This window comes from Solanum dulcamara, chromosome 4 (genome assembly GCF_947179165.1).
Source record: "Solanum dulcamara chromosome 4, daSolDulc1.2, whole genome shotgun sequence".
Classification (NCBI taxonomy): Eukaryota; Viridiplantae; Streptophyta; class Magnoliopsida; order Solanales; family Solanaceae; genus Solanum; species Solanum dulcamara.
In genome coordinates, this window is record NC_077240.1 from 25643020 (window position 1) to 25660030 (window position 17011).

Genomic DNA, 17011 nt, shown 5'->3' on the forward strand with positions numbered 1-17011 from the left:
TCAACATAATGTGACTGTGATAATACTAGATCTTGTGGAGTTTTATGGATCCTAATTCCTAAGATTAAGTCAGCAACCCCTAAGTCTTTCATGTCAAATTTGCTAGCAAGCATACGCTTCGTAGCATTTACATCGGCAATGTCTTTACTCATTATCAATATGTCATCAACATATAAACAGACAATGACTTCATGATTTGGAGTATTTTTAATGTAAACACATTTGTCACACTCATTAATCTTAAATCCATTTGCCAACATTGTTTGGTCAAATTTCGCATGCCATTGTTTAGGTGCTTGTTTAAGTCCATAAAGTGACTTAATAAGTTTGCACACTTTTCTTTCTTTACCTGGAACTACGAAACCCTCAGGTTGTTCCATGTAAATTTCTTTCTCTAATTCTCCATTTAAGAAAGTCGTCTTAACATCCATTTGATGAATTTCAAGACCATATACAGTTGCAAGTGCCACTAACACCCGAATAGATGTTATTCTTGTTACCGGCGAGTATGTGTCAAAGTAATCAATGCCTTCTTTTTGTGTATAACCTTTGACCACAAGTCTTGCCTTATATTTATCAATAGTGCCATCAACTATTATTTTCCTTTTAAATATCCATTTTGATCCTAAAGGTTTATTTCCAGGAGGAAGATCAACCAATTCTCATGTATGGTTATTTAAAATTGATTGAATCTCACTATTGATTGCCTCTTTCCAAAATGCTGAATCAGAAGAAGACATTGCAATTTTAAATGTTTGAGGCTCATTTTCAAGCAAAAATGTCACAAAATCTGGTCTAAAGGAAGTAGATATCCGTTGACGTTTGCTATGCCTTGGATCCTCTTCGATTGGTTTACTTTCCTTTGGTTATACTCGTGGTCATTTAGATCTTTCACTTGAGGACTCATATTTAGTTTTATACGGATAAATATTTTTAAAGAATTCAGCATTATCTGATTCAATTACCGTATTAACATTAATTTCAGGATTGTCCGATTTGTGAACCAAAAATCGACAAGCTTTATTGTTTGTAGCATAGCCAATACAAATACAATCCACGGTCTTTGGTCTGATTTTTATCCTTTTGGGCAAAGGAACTTGGACCTTTGCTAAACACTCCCACACTTTGAAATATTTCAAGTTGAGTTTTCTTCTTTTCCATAGTTCATATGGAATAGTTTGTGTTTTGCTGTGGGGTACTCTGTTGAGTATTCGATTAGCTGTAAGGATAGCTTCCCCCCATAAGTTCTGCGGTAAACCGGAACTTATTAATAAAGCATTCATCATTTCTTTTAATGTTCGGTTTTTCCTCTCCGCAATTCCATTTGATTGTGGTGTGTAGGGGGGAGTAGTTTGATGAATAATTCCATATTCTAAACATATCTTTTCAAAAGGAGATTCATATTCTCCACCCCTATCACTTCTAATCATTTTTATCTTTTTATTCAATTAATTTTCCACTTCGTTCTTGTATTGCTTAAATGTATCATTTGTTTCATTCTTACTATTAAGCAAATATACATAACAATATCGAGTGCAATCGTCAATAAAAGTTATAAAATACTTCTTTCCACCACGAGTTGGTGTAGACTTCGTATCACAAATATCTGTGTGAATCAATTCTAAGGGACTGGAATTCCTTTCAATAGATTTATAAGGATGCTTAGCATACTTAGATTCAACACATACTTGATATTTTGATTTATTGCAATCAAAATTAGGCAATATATTTAAGTTAATCAGTTTTCACAAGGTTTTATGATTGACATGTCCTAAACGTGAATGTCATAAATTATTTGACTCAAATAAGTAAGAAGAAGCTTGAACTTTATTATCATCAACAACCATTACATTTAGTTTGAAAAGACCCTCAGTGAGGTAGCCTTTTCCTAGATATATTTCATTCTTACTGACAACTACTTTGTCTGAAACTAGAACACACTTGAATCCATTCTTGATAAGAAGGCCGGCAGACACCAAATTTTTTCGCATTTCTGGAACATGATACACTTTGTTCAGCGTCACCACCTTGCCGGATGTCATTTTCAGAAATACTCTCCCATATTCTTCAATCTTAGTAGTTGCAAAAATTCCCATATAGATCGTCGCATCAGGTGCTGCAGGGGAATAAGTAGAGAAGGCTACTCGGACTGCATACACATGCGAAGTAGCTCCCGAATCAAGCCACCATTCTTTGGGATTACCTATTAGGTTGCATTCTGATAGCATTGCACACAGATCATCGATACCTTCTTTATTTTTCACCATATTGGCTTGTCCCTTTCTCTTGTCCTTTTTTGGAAGACGACAATCTGGAGCTTTGTGTCCAACTTTCCCACAATTATAACAATTGCCCTTGAACTTTTTCTTGTTCTGCTCCTGATTCTTTCCAAAAGGTTGCTTCCTTTTCTTATTCTTTGGAGCAGCATCTTCAACGATGTTCGCTCCCATAATTGTTGAATTTCCACGCGACTTCTTTTCTGCTGTTTTGTTATCTTCCTCAATCTTGAGACGAATCACAAGATCTTCCAACTTCATTTCCTTACGTTTGTGCTTTAGATAATTTTTGAAATCTCTCCACGAAGGAGGCAACTTTTCTATCATCGCAGCCACTTGAAATGCTTCATTAACTACCATACCTTTAGTAATAAGGTCATGAAAAATAAGTTGTAGTTCTTGAACTTGGGTTCCAACAGTTCTGCTATCTATCATTTTATAGTCTAGGAACTTAGCAACCATAATTTTTTTCAAGCATGCATCTTCAGTCTTGTACTTCTTCTCAAGTGCATCCCACAATTCTTTAGAAGTTTTCACAACATTGTAGACATTGTACAAATCATCATCCAAAGCACTTAGGATGTAGACCTTGCATAGAAAATCTGCCTGTGTCCATGCCTCACTAATCATAAATTTTTCATTGACCGACATATCAGCAGCGGGCACAGGAGGGTCTTCGTTGGTGAACTTCTGCATACCGAGAGTGGTAAGCCAAAAGAACACCCTTTGCTGCCATCCTTTGAAGTTGGCTCCAGAAAATTTTCCTGGTTTTTCTGTCGGTGGCACAGAAGTGCGGCTTGTTGCAGCAACAGTCGCAGAAGTAGTAGCAGTATCACTTATCATTTCTTTTCACTGTCAAAATAGACAAACTGTCTTAATATTTCAGAATATCAGACCTTTTACAAAAACAATGATGAAGTTTTTATACTCTTCAAATCGTTGTACAAGTATGAACTTTAATATTCCAACGAAGTTTTTATATTCTTCAAGTCAGAATATTTATTTCATACGGAGTAGAAAACCACACAGGTTTTAGTCTCCAACAACAGAATACAGTTTAATCAGAAAAACAAAAATAACAGCAATTTCCTTAAGATTGTTAGAAAACTCTATTGGAAAATATTAAACAGTAACAAAAATTTTTGAAATTAATAAAGATAGAATCTGGAATTAATCTGAAAATAATAACAGTATATGAAAAATTATTCTAAGAACAAAATCGAGCCCACTGATTACACAGTGTGTCCTTAAGGAAATTATTCCCCTCAAAGTACCCGAGGTTTTGGAATCTTTCCTCCCAGGATAGAATGATTTACTCACCAAAGTAGAGGTATTGCAAATTTTTGGTGACTGCGAACCACTTGAAGGTTGTATATCACACGAGTTTTAGGAAGTGCAGAAAGAAGAAGAAGAAGATGTTGTTTCAGAAATTTCGTATGAAACATTCTGAGGATTAAGAGACATATATAGACTGTTTGCACCTTTTAAGAAAAGGCATCTGTTGGAAAAAAAATTGCCTGTTGAGAAAAGGTTTGCAACTTTTTGGACAAGGTTGCAACCTTTCAAAAATCTGTTGAAAAAACGGAGGGAAATATTTTTAAATTAATCCGAGAAAGAAATGGGTCGCGGATCACGGGTCAGGATTTTTTCCACTTAATTAATTAAATAAATAAATAATATTAATTAATTAAAATTTAAAGGAAATTTGGTCCAAAAAGACTATCAATCAATCATATCAATTGACCAAATCCAAATCTGTAGCCGTAACTGTAGCCGAAGCCGCCGCCGACGGCGCGAGGGGAGACCCTCTTCTTGATCCTTTAGCAACATGAAAGAGTGCTTCTACTTTTAAGTAGGAGACTTTTCCTTTCCACCACCTATGTGAGATCAAAGCTTATTTAATAAAGTAAGAGAGAACATATCATTTTCCTCTCCACTTCTTTTTCCCTCAATTTCCCATTCAAACTATCAATTAAATCCAACATGAACTGCTCTTAGCTCTAGGAAATTGACATGGTAATACTCTAGACTCTGAGCTATCTCTTTGCCATTAGGATGTTGTTCAGCCGTTGAGCATTTTCAGATGAGCTTGGTAGTATGGGTTCTTCCATCTCTCTTTGTTGGGAATGAATCTGTTGTTGTGGAACATGAACTAGTTCCTGATCAACCACCACCCCTTTAGTTTTTCATACTAGCACATCTTTTGGAGCACCCCTTCTTCTTCTGTTATATCCCGATTGTTGTTGTTCTTCATTTCTCTGTTGTGGCTTGCAGGTGTGGCCAATGGTTAGACATTGAGGACAATACTTTGGCTTCCAGTCAAAAACAATATCTTGTTCAAACTGTCTCCCATTTGGTTCTTGTACAGTAATATTAGTAGGCAAGGTTTTAGTTACATTCACCTCTATCAACATCCTAGCAAAGGAAATCCTTGTTTGTTTGGCTGTGCATTCATCTGCAAACAAGGGTTTCCCAATGGCTTGCAGGTGTGGCCAATGGTTAGACATTGTGGATAGTACTCTGGCTTCCAGTCAAAAATAATATCTTGTTCAAACTGTCTCCCATTTGGTTCTTGTACAGTAATATTAGTAGGCAAGGTTTTAGTTACATTCACCTCTATCAACATCCTAACAAAGGAAATCCTTGTTTGTTTGGCTGTGCATTCATCTGCAAACAATGGTTTCCCAATGGCACTTGCAATCCTGGTCAAGGATCCATTACTCTAACAGCTCATTGGAAGATTTGGTAGTTTGACCCATAGCGGTATCTCTGTGAGCATTTCACTACTGAAATCGAAAGTTGGGGTCCATGGCTTAATGATTATAGGTATGTACCTTATAGTGTAAGGTCCAAATAGGAGAATTTCGTTCACGTCTTCAAAGCTTTGAAACCTAACCACATAATATCCATCTTCGTGTAAATAAATCTCCGGGTCAGCATCTTTGTTCTAGGTTTGAGCAATGAATCTTCGCATGAGGTTGTCAACGAAATACATTGTAAAACTAAAAATGTAGCTTATCATAATTCATAGTTATATATATATATATATTGAACTATTGGCTTACATATATCATAACAAAAAAGTTGTTTACTAATAATATTAATTTAATGTCTCAAATAAACAAGATAATAACTTTTTATAATTAATTTTTAAAAATATTGACAAATAAATAATAATATTAATTAATTTTAAATTAAAATTTGATTATCTTTTTTTAAATTAAAAAATGAAATAAATGCTAAAAGAAATTGCTTATAGGGACATTAAACAAGATAAAAATAAAAGTGTGATATTATAATATAAAAAAAACAAAATTGATATTATAAGTGAAATTCTCAAAAAGTCACTATATACTCTCACAATTGTTGATGAGAATTATCCTTAAAAAAATCAAATGTTATTTAAAACGGACTTCAAAAAGTGACAAAATTGAGTCTATGGTGTACTAGTTTCTTAATTCTTACTTACCGTTATGGTAAGATTTTGCTATCAGAAATGCACGTTAAAAGTTCAACAAAAGTCGTCATAGATATTGACAACTCGAGAAAAGAAAAAGAAAAGGAAATAAAATGGAACTAAAGCTTTCAATACTAATTACAGAGTGAAGCCAACGACAAGTTACAAGTACCTCCCCCCCTCCCCAAGCACCCCCACATAGTGAGGATTTCTGAGCCCAAAAATGGCGAAGGACACTTCTAGATATGAAATTTATTCTTTAAGGATTTCATTGTTTGGGTTTATGGTAGCTCATTTGATGGCTGATGCAAGTTGTTTTTGCTCTTAGTCTTTGTTGTTGTTGTTGTTCTGCTCAGCTGCTTTTCGATCTAGTTGTTGGTTTGGTCAATTTCTTCAGATCCGAACGGTGTTTGTTTTCATTGGCGTCAAGTGATGTTGGACTTGGCACAGCTAATGTTCTCCCCCCTTTGTGCTAGTGAGTTTTTCTGCTTCTCTAGGTTTTAAGCTGTCTTTTAGGTTTTTTTTCTAGCGTGTACTGGTTGCTGCTGCAGAATTTCGTGTAAATTGTGTAGTGAGAACTGTTTATTGATGCCTTTTCGACTAAATTTCTTGTTTGTTACTGATTTGGTTGGTTGATTTAGGGTTAATTACTAGAAAATTGATCTGTGTTTGTAAAATTTCTTGAAGTATTAAAATTGCAGCTGGAAACTTGAGGGTAAATGATTTCCTGCTTTCTTTTTTTAGCTGAAACTAGTTATTGGAATCTAGTATTTCTTCTTTGAGTTGTGAGCTGGCAATGGAGTAGAAATCCATTTCTAAAATAGTAAAATGAGAAATTAATGTGAATGAAGAGACAAGAGGGGTTGCTCGGATGATAAGCACCCTCCAAGGAAGCCAAAATGATGGAGCTCCTAGGGAGGGGTAAAAGAAAGCGCAAGAAGAAGATTCTCAATAGATTTTTGTGTGTGCATTCATGTGCGAAAATAAATTACCTGTCAGAGCAGATTTGAAGGAAAGACAGCAGCTGGTCATGGTTTGGAATACTAATGCCAGTACTGTCACAAATCTCTTACGGAACCAAGAAAAGGAATGGCTCCTGAACAAGAATTGCAGGGAAAACTAAGAGAAGAAGCTAGGAAGGGAGAGAGAGAGATTGATTTTGTTTCACAATAATCTCCAATGTACAAGTCCCCTTCATTTATACTGCAATCAAGCAGCTAAACTGCTCAACTGACGTAATTCGCCTCTAATGAATTAACTGATCAGGGTATGACAATTACAAGTACACCCCTCAATACTGACTACTTATCTCGTATTTAAAATTGAATATAACACATATAAAGTGGAAAATGTATACAAAGTGAGTATATTGATAGCACTTCTCAACTCCTCACAGGCTTAGGTTATACTTTTTTGTACACCCAACATTATCTTGATGGTTTTCACTATTAATGATATCCTTAATATAAGTATGAAAAAGTGAAAAATTAGTTACTTCTCAATTTCAAAACAGTGTTTTCTCATAGAATTGAAGGTTTAAATAGTGTGATTCTTTTGAGAAGACTAGGACATTGTCGCATTTTCCTTCCTATTCTGAACAAACAGACATATTTTGGCCTATGTATTTGTAGATTTGTCTGAACATCAATGGATTGTGCAAGGTATTACCCTTCATTAAGGCTTGCTTTGCCATAATTTTCTTGACTTATTTCTCATCCACCACGTACACACTTTAGTGGGGCCATCTCCATTTCTCACCTTTGCCTTAATCTCTTTTTTTTAGTTTGAATATTTGTGATGATCATTTATTTCTTCCTTTTAGATGCAAACTCTTAAAGTTAGAATAGAGTAATTTATTGTGACCAACTTGACTATTTGATCCCTGATAGATGTTATTTTGGTGTATTGATGCTGTTTCTGCTGCAATCTCTGCTCATTATTCAGTTATGTTGGTGTTAACTTCATTTATCTAACTTCTTGTTAAAATGAATTTCAGGGGTATCAAAGAGGGGCCAATCTTTGACGCTGAAGCATTTAACCATTTTATTTTATGTCTTGTGCATCACTAATGCCGAGTTGCCTGATAAGCCATTTGAGCAACAGCCTGTTTCTCCAGTCAACAAACCTGTTGAAGCACCTGGCATACCTGATCTGCCCCTGCCGACGAATGTACCTGCTTTTCATAGGCAGCATAGGACAGATTCTCCTCATGGTGCGCCATGGCTTGGGCTAGCTCCAGCTCAGCCTCCTGATTATGGTCCTTTAATAACTGCTGCACGCCCTCCTTCCAGTTCCAGCTTATCAATGCCATCAATGAAGAAACGTGGATTGGTGCCTCCTAGTGCTGGCCTTGCACCCCCACAGTCCAGTCCTAGTACTCTGCCTGCTGGTTTGGCTCAGCCACCACTTTCTCCTCACACTTCCAGTAAGAATCTTTCTTCTTAATGAATTTCAACCGATGCCTGCTGCTGCCTAGTGTATATATGTCCAATTTCCTCCATTCTCACAACCGAGGGGGGGAGAGAAGCAAGCAGTAATAGATACGAGGGTCATAATTTTGGGGTTATACATTATAATATATAGAGAAGCAAAGCTTCATAAGCGGAAACTACATAAAAAGTACCATAAACCATTTGATTTTACAAATGAAGAGTGGTTGGATTTGGCTTTGAAATCGGTACCAGAATTGGTTTTGGATGTACTGGTTTTTGGTTTTGTTTCCTGAAGCAATTGTGAGTGACTGGATTTATGTTCTGGAAGAATTGAGTTCAAAATGTGATGGTGTTTGGATTTACTTGCTTCCAGAATCTATGAATTATAAACTTTTGAACCAATCTCTCAGGCTGAAAATATCTTACACTTTCATATGGTTAGAAATTACTAATTAAAATCAGCTACAGTTCTTAAATTGCTGCCAAACTTACCAACGAACAGGTGAAAAATCATAGAATGCTACTTTCTCTCTGTATGGACCCAACGGAGGGAAACAACAAAAAGTGAGTGGAGGGTTGGGGATGGGGACGGGCCATAAATCTAAAAAGTGTTTGATATTACACACAACCTAGTGATTCACTCTAGATTAGCCTATGAGTAAAACAAGTTGTCTAACGTGTTCCAATGAAGCAGTAAGTAAATAACGCAATTTTTTTATGTGGAAAACACCCAGCTCAAAAGGTGTATAAAACCACGACCTATACGGCTATACCCCTACAGAATTTAACTCCAACTTCACTAAATCACTGAACCTCAACGGTTTAAAATTCAAACTCTGCAACCTAAGGAATGAATCCTAATTCCTAAACTTCAAGTTATGAGTTCAGATTACAACTCTTGCTATTCGAGGAACTAACTCTAATTCCTAAACTTCAACATAAACCTCTCAGGGTATGTGTTCCCGAGTCCTTGAGTTATACCAACTTGAAGAAAACACTCCTAATTCAGTTTATAACTCACTTAACTAACATTACATCAACATTACAACTCAATGAAAACCTCCTGATACATAAACTCTATGATAGGACATGGTTCTTCAATATGTTCCTTCAATCTTCTGGTTGCACTTGCGAAGTCAATCTTACAATTGTCCTCTTTGCTCAGTAAGTGCACACAATATTCTGGACGACTTAATCTCTATTTAAGCACAACTCTTCATAGAGTTATTCTCCCTTCAAACTCCACATTGACTCAAACTTTCTTGACTTAGAGTTCTACTTCAAGTGAGACTCCTTCTTCAATTCAAACTCCTTGCCTCTTTAGACTCCTCCTTCAAATCAAACTCCTTGATTCTTTCGTGTTGTAGTCAAACCCAACTCTTAAATTGATCACATATTTGTTTTCTTGAGTTTTATCACGAAATTAGCATCATCCATTCCTTGATTTCTGCATTCTTGTCTTTGTTCATTCTAAAAGCTTGCCCCAATTCAACTGTCCGTGACAATGTACCTTTGGACCATGTTCACTGACGTGTTTCATCTTTCTTTGTCAATCATCAAAACTGCGTAAATCCCAACAGTGTTTTATACTGAAATGCAAGGACCTGAATGAAAAAGAAGGCATAGTTTAATGTTGAGAAATCAGAATCATTGTTGATTTTGTTTGGAAAAGCGGATTTCCAAAAACGACTGCTGGTTTCCAAAATGGTTTTAACCCAAACAACAATAGTATTTGGTTTACAATATGGTGCCTGCTGCTATATTTTGGTGCATCTGGAATGGAAGGAATCGTAGATGTTTTGATGGGATTTCAACTCCTAACCACAGTATTAAATCCAACTGTTTTAGTTCTCTTATATAGCTGGTTCAACTAGGTGCCTGTAACTACTGTTGAACTTTTTTTTGGACTATGTTTGCTCTTTAGTTATTTAGTAAGTTCTTCTTTTGCTGTAATATTTTGCCTTGCATCTTCTTGATGCCTTCTAATGAAATTTCCTTCATAAAAAAAGATAATGGGAGTGATATTTCAAATATATTCCCACTGGTAGAACTTACAGGACGCACTTAAATAGTGACTCATTTGCTAACTATCCTTTGGTGTGGCTAAGTTCAAACGTATGTAAGAATCAAAACCCATCTCTTTATAATGTGTCAGTAAAGTTGCCGCTCTTTTCCCTCCCCCATGAAGATATATCTCCACATTTATGTACATTTTTTTCTTTCTCATTTTGGCAGACTGTTGTGGACAAGATATGGTGCTCAAACGAGGAAGCCTGGACTGCCAGTGTGTTTACCCGTTAAAGATCGACCTTCTTCTCTTGAATGTCTCATCAAATCCTAATGGGAAACTTCTAAATGAATTTGCTTCACAATTAGGTTTAAAGGTGTCTCAAATTGAGCTAATTAACTTTTACATGGTGGATCTTTCAAAGCTAAATATATCCATGGATATCACACCAGACAAGGGAGTTAGCTTATCATCTGATGAAGCTTCTGCAATAAACACTTCATTATCAATGCATAAGATCCAACTAGACCCAACACTAGTGGGTGGATACCAATTGCTCAACATTACCTTGTTTAAGCCACCAGTTTCATCACAAGGTACTTGCTTCTGGTTATATTTCACACCTGATGTGCGGATAATTTTCTCTAGCACTGGCTGATTTGGGGGTGGGTGGATTTTATCAACCTCTCAATTCAAAGATCTTTTCATATTTCTTGAAAAACTTTTTCTTTGATATGCAGCTCCTCGTTCTGCTACGTCACCAGTTGAAGCAGCTCCGAAGCTGCCTTCAGCTCCTGCAGTAACAGTATCTTCGCACAAAGGGAGACATCCGAGTTTAATTCTAATTGTTGGGATTGTTGCTGGCATCTTAATCATCACTATCATATCAACACTCTTTATTTGTTTCTGTGGATCTAATCATGGACAGAAGAAAGGCTCCCACAAAGAAGCTGGTAAGTGATCCTGTATACTCCGCAGACTTATGAAACTATCGTGGATTTGGACTGTCTTCTTCTTAAAGTTCTACCTGCTAGGAACTGAAATTTGGATGCTGAACAGAAGAAACAACAAGGATGAAAAAGGATCTCTCTTGTTGACTAGGACTAGTGTTACTTGAGGATACTAGGAGCCCGTTTGGATTGGCTTTAAGTTGGTCAAAACCAACTTAAAGCCCCTTTTTAGCTTTTGGACGTGTTTGCCTAATACTGACTTTAAGCCATAAAGTTCTTAAAGTCAGTCAAAAATGAAAAGTTAGGATTCCTAACTTTTTTTTCCAAAGTGCTTAAAGTCATTTTCTTTGACCATGAAAATTACTTTTATATCTCTTATATTTTAACTAAATTCTCAAACTACCTTTTTTTATTCTTTTAACCCTAAAATTCACATCATAAGCACTTTTATCCAAACACTCAACTGCTTATTTATAAAAATAACTTTCAGCACTTCAAAATTCTAAAAGCACTTCATACATAAAAGCTATTTTTTTAAGCCCATCCAAACGGGCTCTAGAAGCTTGATCAATAACTCTAGCAAACTTCTAACTTCTGGTCAAATAAGACAGAAAAAAGTCTGTAGAATGTTTTCAATGATCTTTCATTCAGAAGTAATGTTATTTATGAGTTTTCTCCCTGTCTGCAAAACTTTGGGTTGCATATGGCATCTTGAGCTCTCATATTTTCCTGTCTATGAACTACTTAAAATGGTTATTCTACTTGAACATGGGGACTAAACCCACAATACTGGTGTTATTTAACAACCACAATGCTATACTTGACTATCAGTTTCCTTTGAACCAAAATATCGTTAACTGCTGATTATTAATGAAGAAACTGGAACTCCATGAAGCTATTTTTCTGCTAACCAGAAATATTTTTATTGGTTATATGCACGATATTGAAACTATAAATGAGATGTTTTGTTTTTTACTTGTTGCACCACCTAACTCTCTAGCCTTTTTAACTTTCACTTGTATTTCAATTTCTTGATAGAAAAACCAAAGCGTGCGGACACTGTTCCAGCTCAGGGATCGTTTTCCCATCCAACTAGTACACGACTTCTTCCATATGAAGAACTGAAAGAAGCTACAAATAACTTTGCACCATCTAGTATACTTGGAGAGGGCGGCTTTGGCAGAGTTTACAAGGGCGTGCTTAGTGATGGTACTGCTGTTGCAATAAAAAGACTTACTAGTGGAGGCCAACAAGGAGGTAAAGAGTTTCTAGTTGAGGTTGAGATGCTTAGTAGGCTTCATCACCGTAATCTTGTGAAGCTTGTTGGTTACTATAGCAGTCGGGAATCCTCACAGAACCTACTGTGTTATGAGCTTGTTTCAAATGGGAGTTTAGAGGCTTGGCTTCATGGTAAGTTTTTTTGTGACTTTATCCTTTGTCAACTTAACAACTAAAGAGCTACAGCATCTGCCTTGCTATTTTAATTTGTAATTTGCTTATCTGGTAAGAAGTCACATAAAGGAAAGGTAACTCCAACTATAACATTTTCAGCATTATATAGCTGCTTGTCTATTGCAGATGCAAATAAATATAATTTCTTGCATATGTTGTACAAAGTCTCGAAAGTCATTATAATGGTTCTTAGCTATTCTACCATTACCTTAAACATGGAGTGGATATTTAGATTCTATAATGCGGTATTAGAGTACATAGAGATCCATCAGGTGTCATCCCTCATAAAAATGAATTTGCGTGTCTTGGGCTCAGGGAAAACAAATCAGGCCTGCGCCTGAGGAGGAGGTGTTTAAAAGTTTAAGCGAACAGTTAATAGTGTCCTTTTTTTAACGGTTTAAGTTTCTAGACAAGGTGGTCGCACAAATCAGTGTTGTGACCTATTCAACTTATCAAGTAGTTTAACTATTGCTCTTGTTACCGTTATAAAAAAAAAATGTAGTTTAACACTTGCACACTCTCTTGCTGCAGGCCACTTAGGATTAAACTGCCCACTGGATTGGGACACAAGAATGAAAATTGCGCTTGATGCAGCGAGAGGGCTTGCATACTTGCACGAAGATTCTCAACCTTGTGTTATCCATAGAGATTTTAAGGCATCAAATATATTGCTCGAGAACAACTTTCATGCTAAAGTTGCTGATTTTGGCCTTGCAAAACAGGCTCCGGAAGGCCAGGCAAATTACCTCTCAACTCGTGTTATGGGCACATTTGGGTTAGTGATTCTTTGTCATGACATACTTCTCTAAGATATATAACATTGACTAATTTGGGAAGCACTGTTTTGCAGGTATGTAGCCCCTGAATATGCCATGACTGGGCACCTACTGGTAAAAAGTGATGTGTACAGCTATGGGGTTGTCCTCCTTGAACTGTTGACAGGAAGGAGGCCTGTAGATATGGCACAACCGTCTGGGCAGGAGAATCTTGTCACTTGGGTAAGTGTTACGCTGTTGGTACTTTCTATACTATTACATTTCTTACATACAAGTGTAGTTGTACATTTACTGATCTTCAGAATTCAAGTCTTCATTTGTTCCCCCTTTTGGTTACTTCACAAAATCAGAAACTTATTGCATACAATAGACCCTTGTGGTCGGACCCTTCCTCGGACTCTGCACATAGCGGGAGCTTTAGTGCACCAAGCTGCCCTTTTTATTTTTGTCATTGGACTCTCCTTGAAGAAGTTTATAAAAAGAAAGGGCTCTATTTTGTTTTCAGGCCAGACCAATACTTAGAGACAAGGATCGTTTGGAAGAACTCGCTGATCCAAGGCTTGAGGGGAAGTATCCAAAGGAGGATTTTGTGCGGGTTTGCACAATTGCAGCAGCTTGTGTTGCTCCGGAAGCTAGCCAACGGCCTACAATGGGAGAGGTGGTTCAATCGCTCAAAATGGTTCAGCGAGTAACTGAGTACCAGGATGCTACTATAAATTCAGGCGCTCGACCTAACTTAAGGCAGTCATCAACAACCTTTGAATCAGATGGTACCTCGTCTATGTTTTCGTCTGGTCCTTACTCTGGTTTGAGCGTCTTTGAGAATGACGTATCTAGGGCAGTTGTATTCTCAGAAGATCTTCATGAAGGAAGATGAACATTGTTGGTGTAAGGCCTTCCAATGCTCTGATCTTTCGATCATAATACATCAGAACGGGGGAATCTGAAGTGGGTTGGCCAAAGTGAGACAGAGAAATCTATTGGTTTATTTCATCCCCTGTAGAGATGCTACTGTTCAATTTTCCCTGTATGGCCATTCTCTACTTGTTGGATGAGAGCATGTATATATGTAATGGGTTGATATTTGATGACAGTGGTTCAGTTGAAGTGGGATAAAGGTTGAATTTCTTCTTCTTAAGTTTTTTCTATCTGTCTGATGCCCATGTTGGCCTGTTGTAAATTCCTCTCGACTCTGTCACTCATCATTGATTCTCCTTACAGTATCGTGGTTTAGCTAAACAAAACTCAACTGAATAAGGAATTGTTTAGGGTGTAAATGTAAACCAGTATTTTGAGATTGTAAAAACTAGTGCCACAGTACCTTGAGTTTGTAAAACTATGTGCACTTATTTTTATGGAAAAATATGCTCTTTTTTTTCAAGTGCTTCTAAAATATCTATAAAGTATTTTCAGTTACCCATTAGCTTTAGCATGGAGATGTGATTACCTACTACTAGGCCGTTTCGATGGACAACTTTGCCTTGCTATTAATTGATGAAAGTTTAATACTTTCCTTAGAGATAGTTCTGGAGATTAAAGGCACCAAATGATATTAGTATGTGATGAGCAGTGGATTCAGAATTTTTGAATCTTTATTCTTTGGGCGTCACAATATTTTGATAGTAATTTATGACAAAAACTCGAGCATAGAGTAAGATAATAAGTACTTAATAGTTACAGCAGGCCTCAAATATATATTCATATGGTGTTAAACTCGAGCTTTAACTACTGACACCATATCACTCACTATTTTTTAAGATGTCACGTTTAATATTTATACTTTCCTTATATATATCTATATTACTTTAAAAACATAAACTAGAATGTTAAATTACCTAAATACTCTTTTTATTTATTTAAATATTTTATTTAATTTTTAAAAAACTTCTAAAGGCACTTTTGAAAAGCACTGCTTCGGACATACTTTTGCCGAAGAGCTGCGATGCCTAACAGTTAAGAATTGCATTCAGTAAGCATACTTTTTATTTTGAGTAATAATTATTTTTATAGAATCTATTTTACTCTCTTGACAAAAAATTTACGCATACTTTTGGATGGCCATTCTTCTTATTTGAAATTGCTACATAGATTTTCAAGTTTAGGCACTTCACAATCACTGAACTAGATTTGAAAAACACTGCTTCAGACATACTTTGCCGAAGAATTGTCATACCTAACGGTTCAGAATTTTATTCAGTAAGCATACTTTTCATTTTGAATAATGAATGTGTTAAAGAATTTGGTATAACTGGTAATTTTGGCTGCCTATCTAAAAAGATTTATATCAATATAATTTTTTCTGTTACTTTACTACATATAATTAAAATTAAAAATTTCAATCAACTACATATAATTAAAATTAAAAATTTCAACCAACTCGATTTTTCTTCGATATTGATACGGTTAGATTATTTTTGAAATTTTTATAAGCCATGTAATGCAATAAAAAGGATCAATATAAATTAAGAATAAAAAAATGTAATATTGTTAAATGAACATCCCCTTGGGTACACAGATGTCATTAGGGAGAGTTTCGCCTCTCAATGTGGAGTTTTTCGTCGTGAATTCAGATTTAATCGGATTTCAATTTAAGCATTGGATAAAAAATAAATACAAAAAAGCTTTATGAGGAGTGTTTGGCACCACTTCCTTAATTCCAAACAACAAAAGAAATATTCCTTCTAGTAACTATATTAATGAATTACTAATATTTCTTCAAAAAACACTTTGGGAGAGAAATTAAGTCTAAATTAGCGAAAATGGTAGACCATACAAAGCTAGCTTTTGGCTCTAAATTTTCAAATATTTTTGATAAGTTATTTTTGGGTGAAGTTCCATTATGTGTTTGGCCATAAATTTTTTCAAAAATATTTGACTGTTTCAAAAATATTATTTTATACTCATAAGTTCTAAAAATTATTAAAAATACCCATAAATTTGTATTATCATTTTATAATGAACATGTTCTGTTGAAAAAAAAAACTTATAACATAATTGATAACAATCAACAACAATAAAATAATAATATGTGCAAGAACAATATATTAATCACATTAAAAAATAAATTATTCTTTTTTCTTAATTTTGTCACTCAAACTATTCTTTTCCAGAGGAAGTAGATAGAGATGTTGTTTAATGGTGTTGGTTGACCACATTAATAAAGTAAATTGATAGATAAATATTAGTTGGAATTACTAACTAATGGGTGTTTTTATAAAATATAAAAATTTGGGGGAATTTTTAAATTTTTAAAAATTCTCAAATATTAGAACTTGATCAAGTTCTAATTTTTGACAGAACTTGAGAACTTGGGATGTTTGCCAAATAATGACAAATTATATGGCCAAACGCTAATTCTCAATTTTTTTTTCAAATTCTTCCCCAAAAACTATTTGGGGCCAAACTCCACCAAAGAGTCGAGCCAGCTCAAAACTCGGTTAGATTCCCTTGTATTTTAGCTCTGCAACTCGGCTTGTTTTTCTTTTACTTAAATTTTTTTTTAGGCTCGTCTCACCTTCAAGGGTGGATGTATCATTGTTAGTGTAGGTTCAATCAAATCATAATTTTTGGCACAAAATATAAAATTGATGTATAAAGGTTTATTAAAATTGCCATCAATAATAAACATGAGTCCATTATTTTAAAATATAATAAGTTAAA

General features: G+C 35.4%; 1 protein-coding gene across 1 annotated transcript; it reads left to right on the top strand.

The window, feature by feature from the left end:
• Window positions 1-5793: 5793 nt before the first annotated feature.
• Window positions 5794-14732, top strand: LOC129887105 (serine/threonine-protein kinase PBS1). The gene is made up of 8 exons (XM_055962063.1): window positions 5794-6208; window positions 7730-8158; window positions 10401-10769; window positions 10914-11126; window positions 12162-12533; window positions 13107-13350; window positions 13426-13573; window positions 13857-14732. The coding sequence occupies exons 1-8, from the start codon at window positions 6166-6168 to the stop codon at window positions 14226-14228; spliced, it is 2190 nt and encodes a 729-aa protein (XP_055818038.1). The 5' UTR covers window positions 5794-6165; the 3' UTR covers window positions 14229-14732.
• The last annotated feature ends 2279 nt before the right edge of the window (window positions 14733-17011 follow it).

What these genes read in the sequence shown, in the direction of transcription:
- LOC129887105 (XM_055962063.1), top strand. Translation starts at nt 6,166, where the DNA reads ATGTTGGACTTGGCACAGCTAATGTTCTCCCCCCTTTGTGCTA. An exon ending in GTTCTCCCCCCTTTGTGCTA is followed by an intron (nt 6,209 to 7,729) that starts GTGAGTTTTTCT and finishes AATGAATTTCAG; the next exon opens with GGGTATCAAAGAGGGGCCAA. An exon ending in GCCACCAGTTTCATCACAAG is followed by an intron (nt 10,770 to 10,913) that starts GTACTTGCTTCT and finishes TTTGATATGCAG; the next exon opens with CTCCTCGTTCTGCTACGTCA.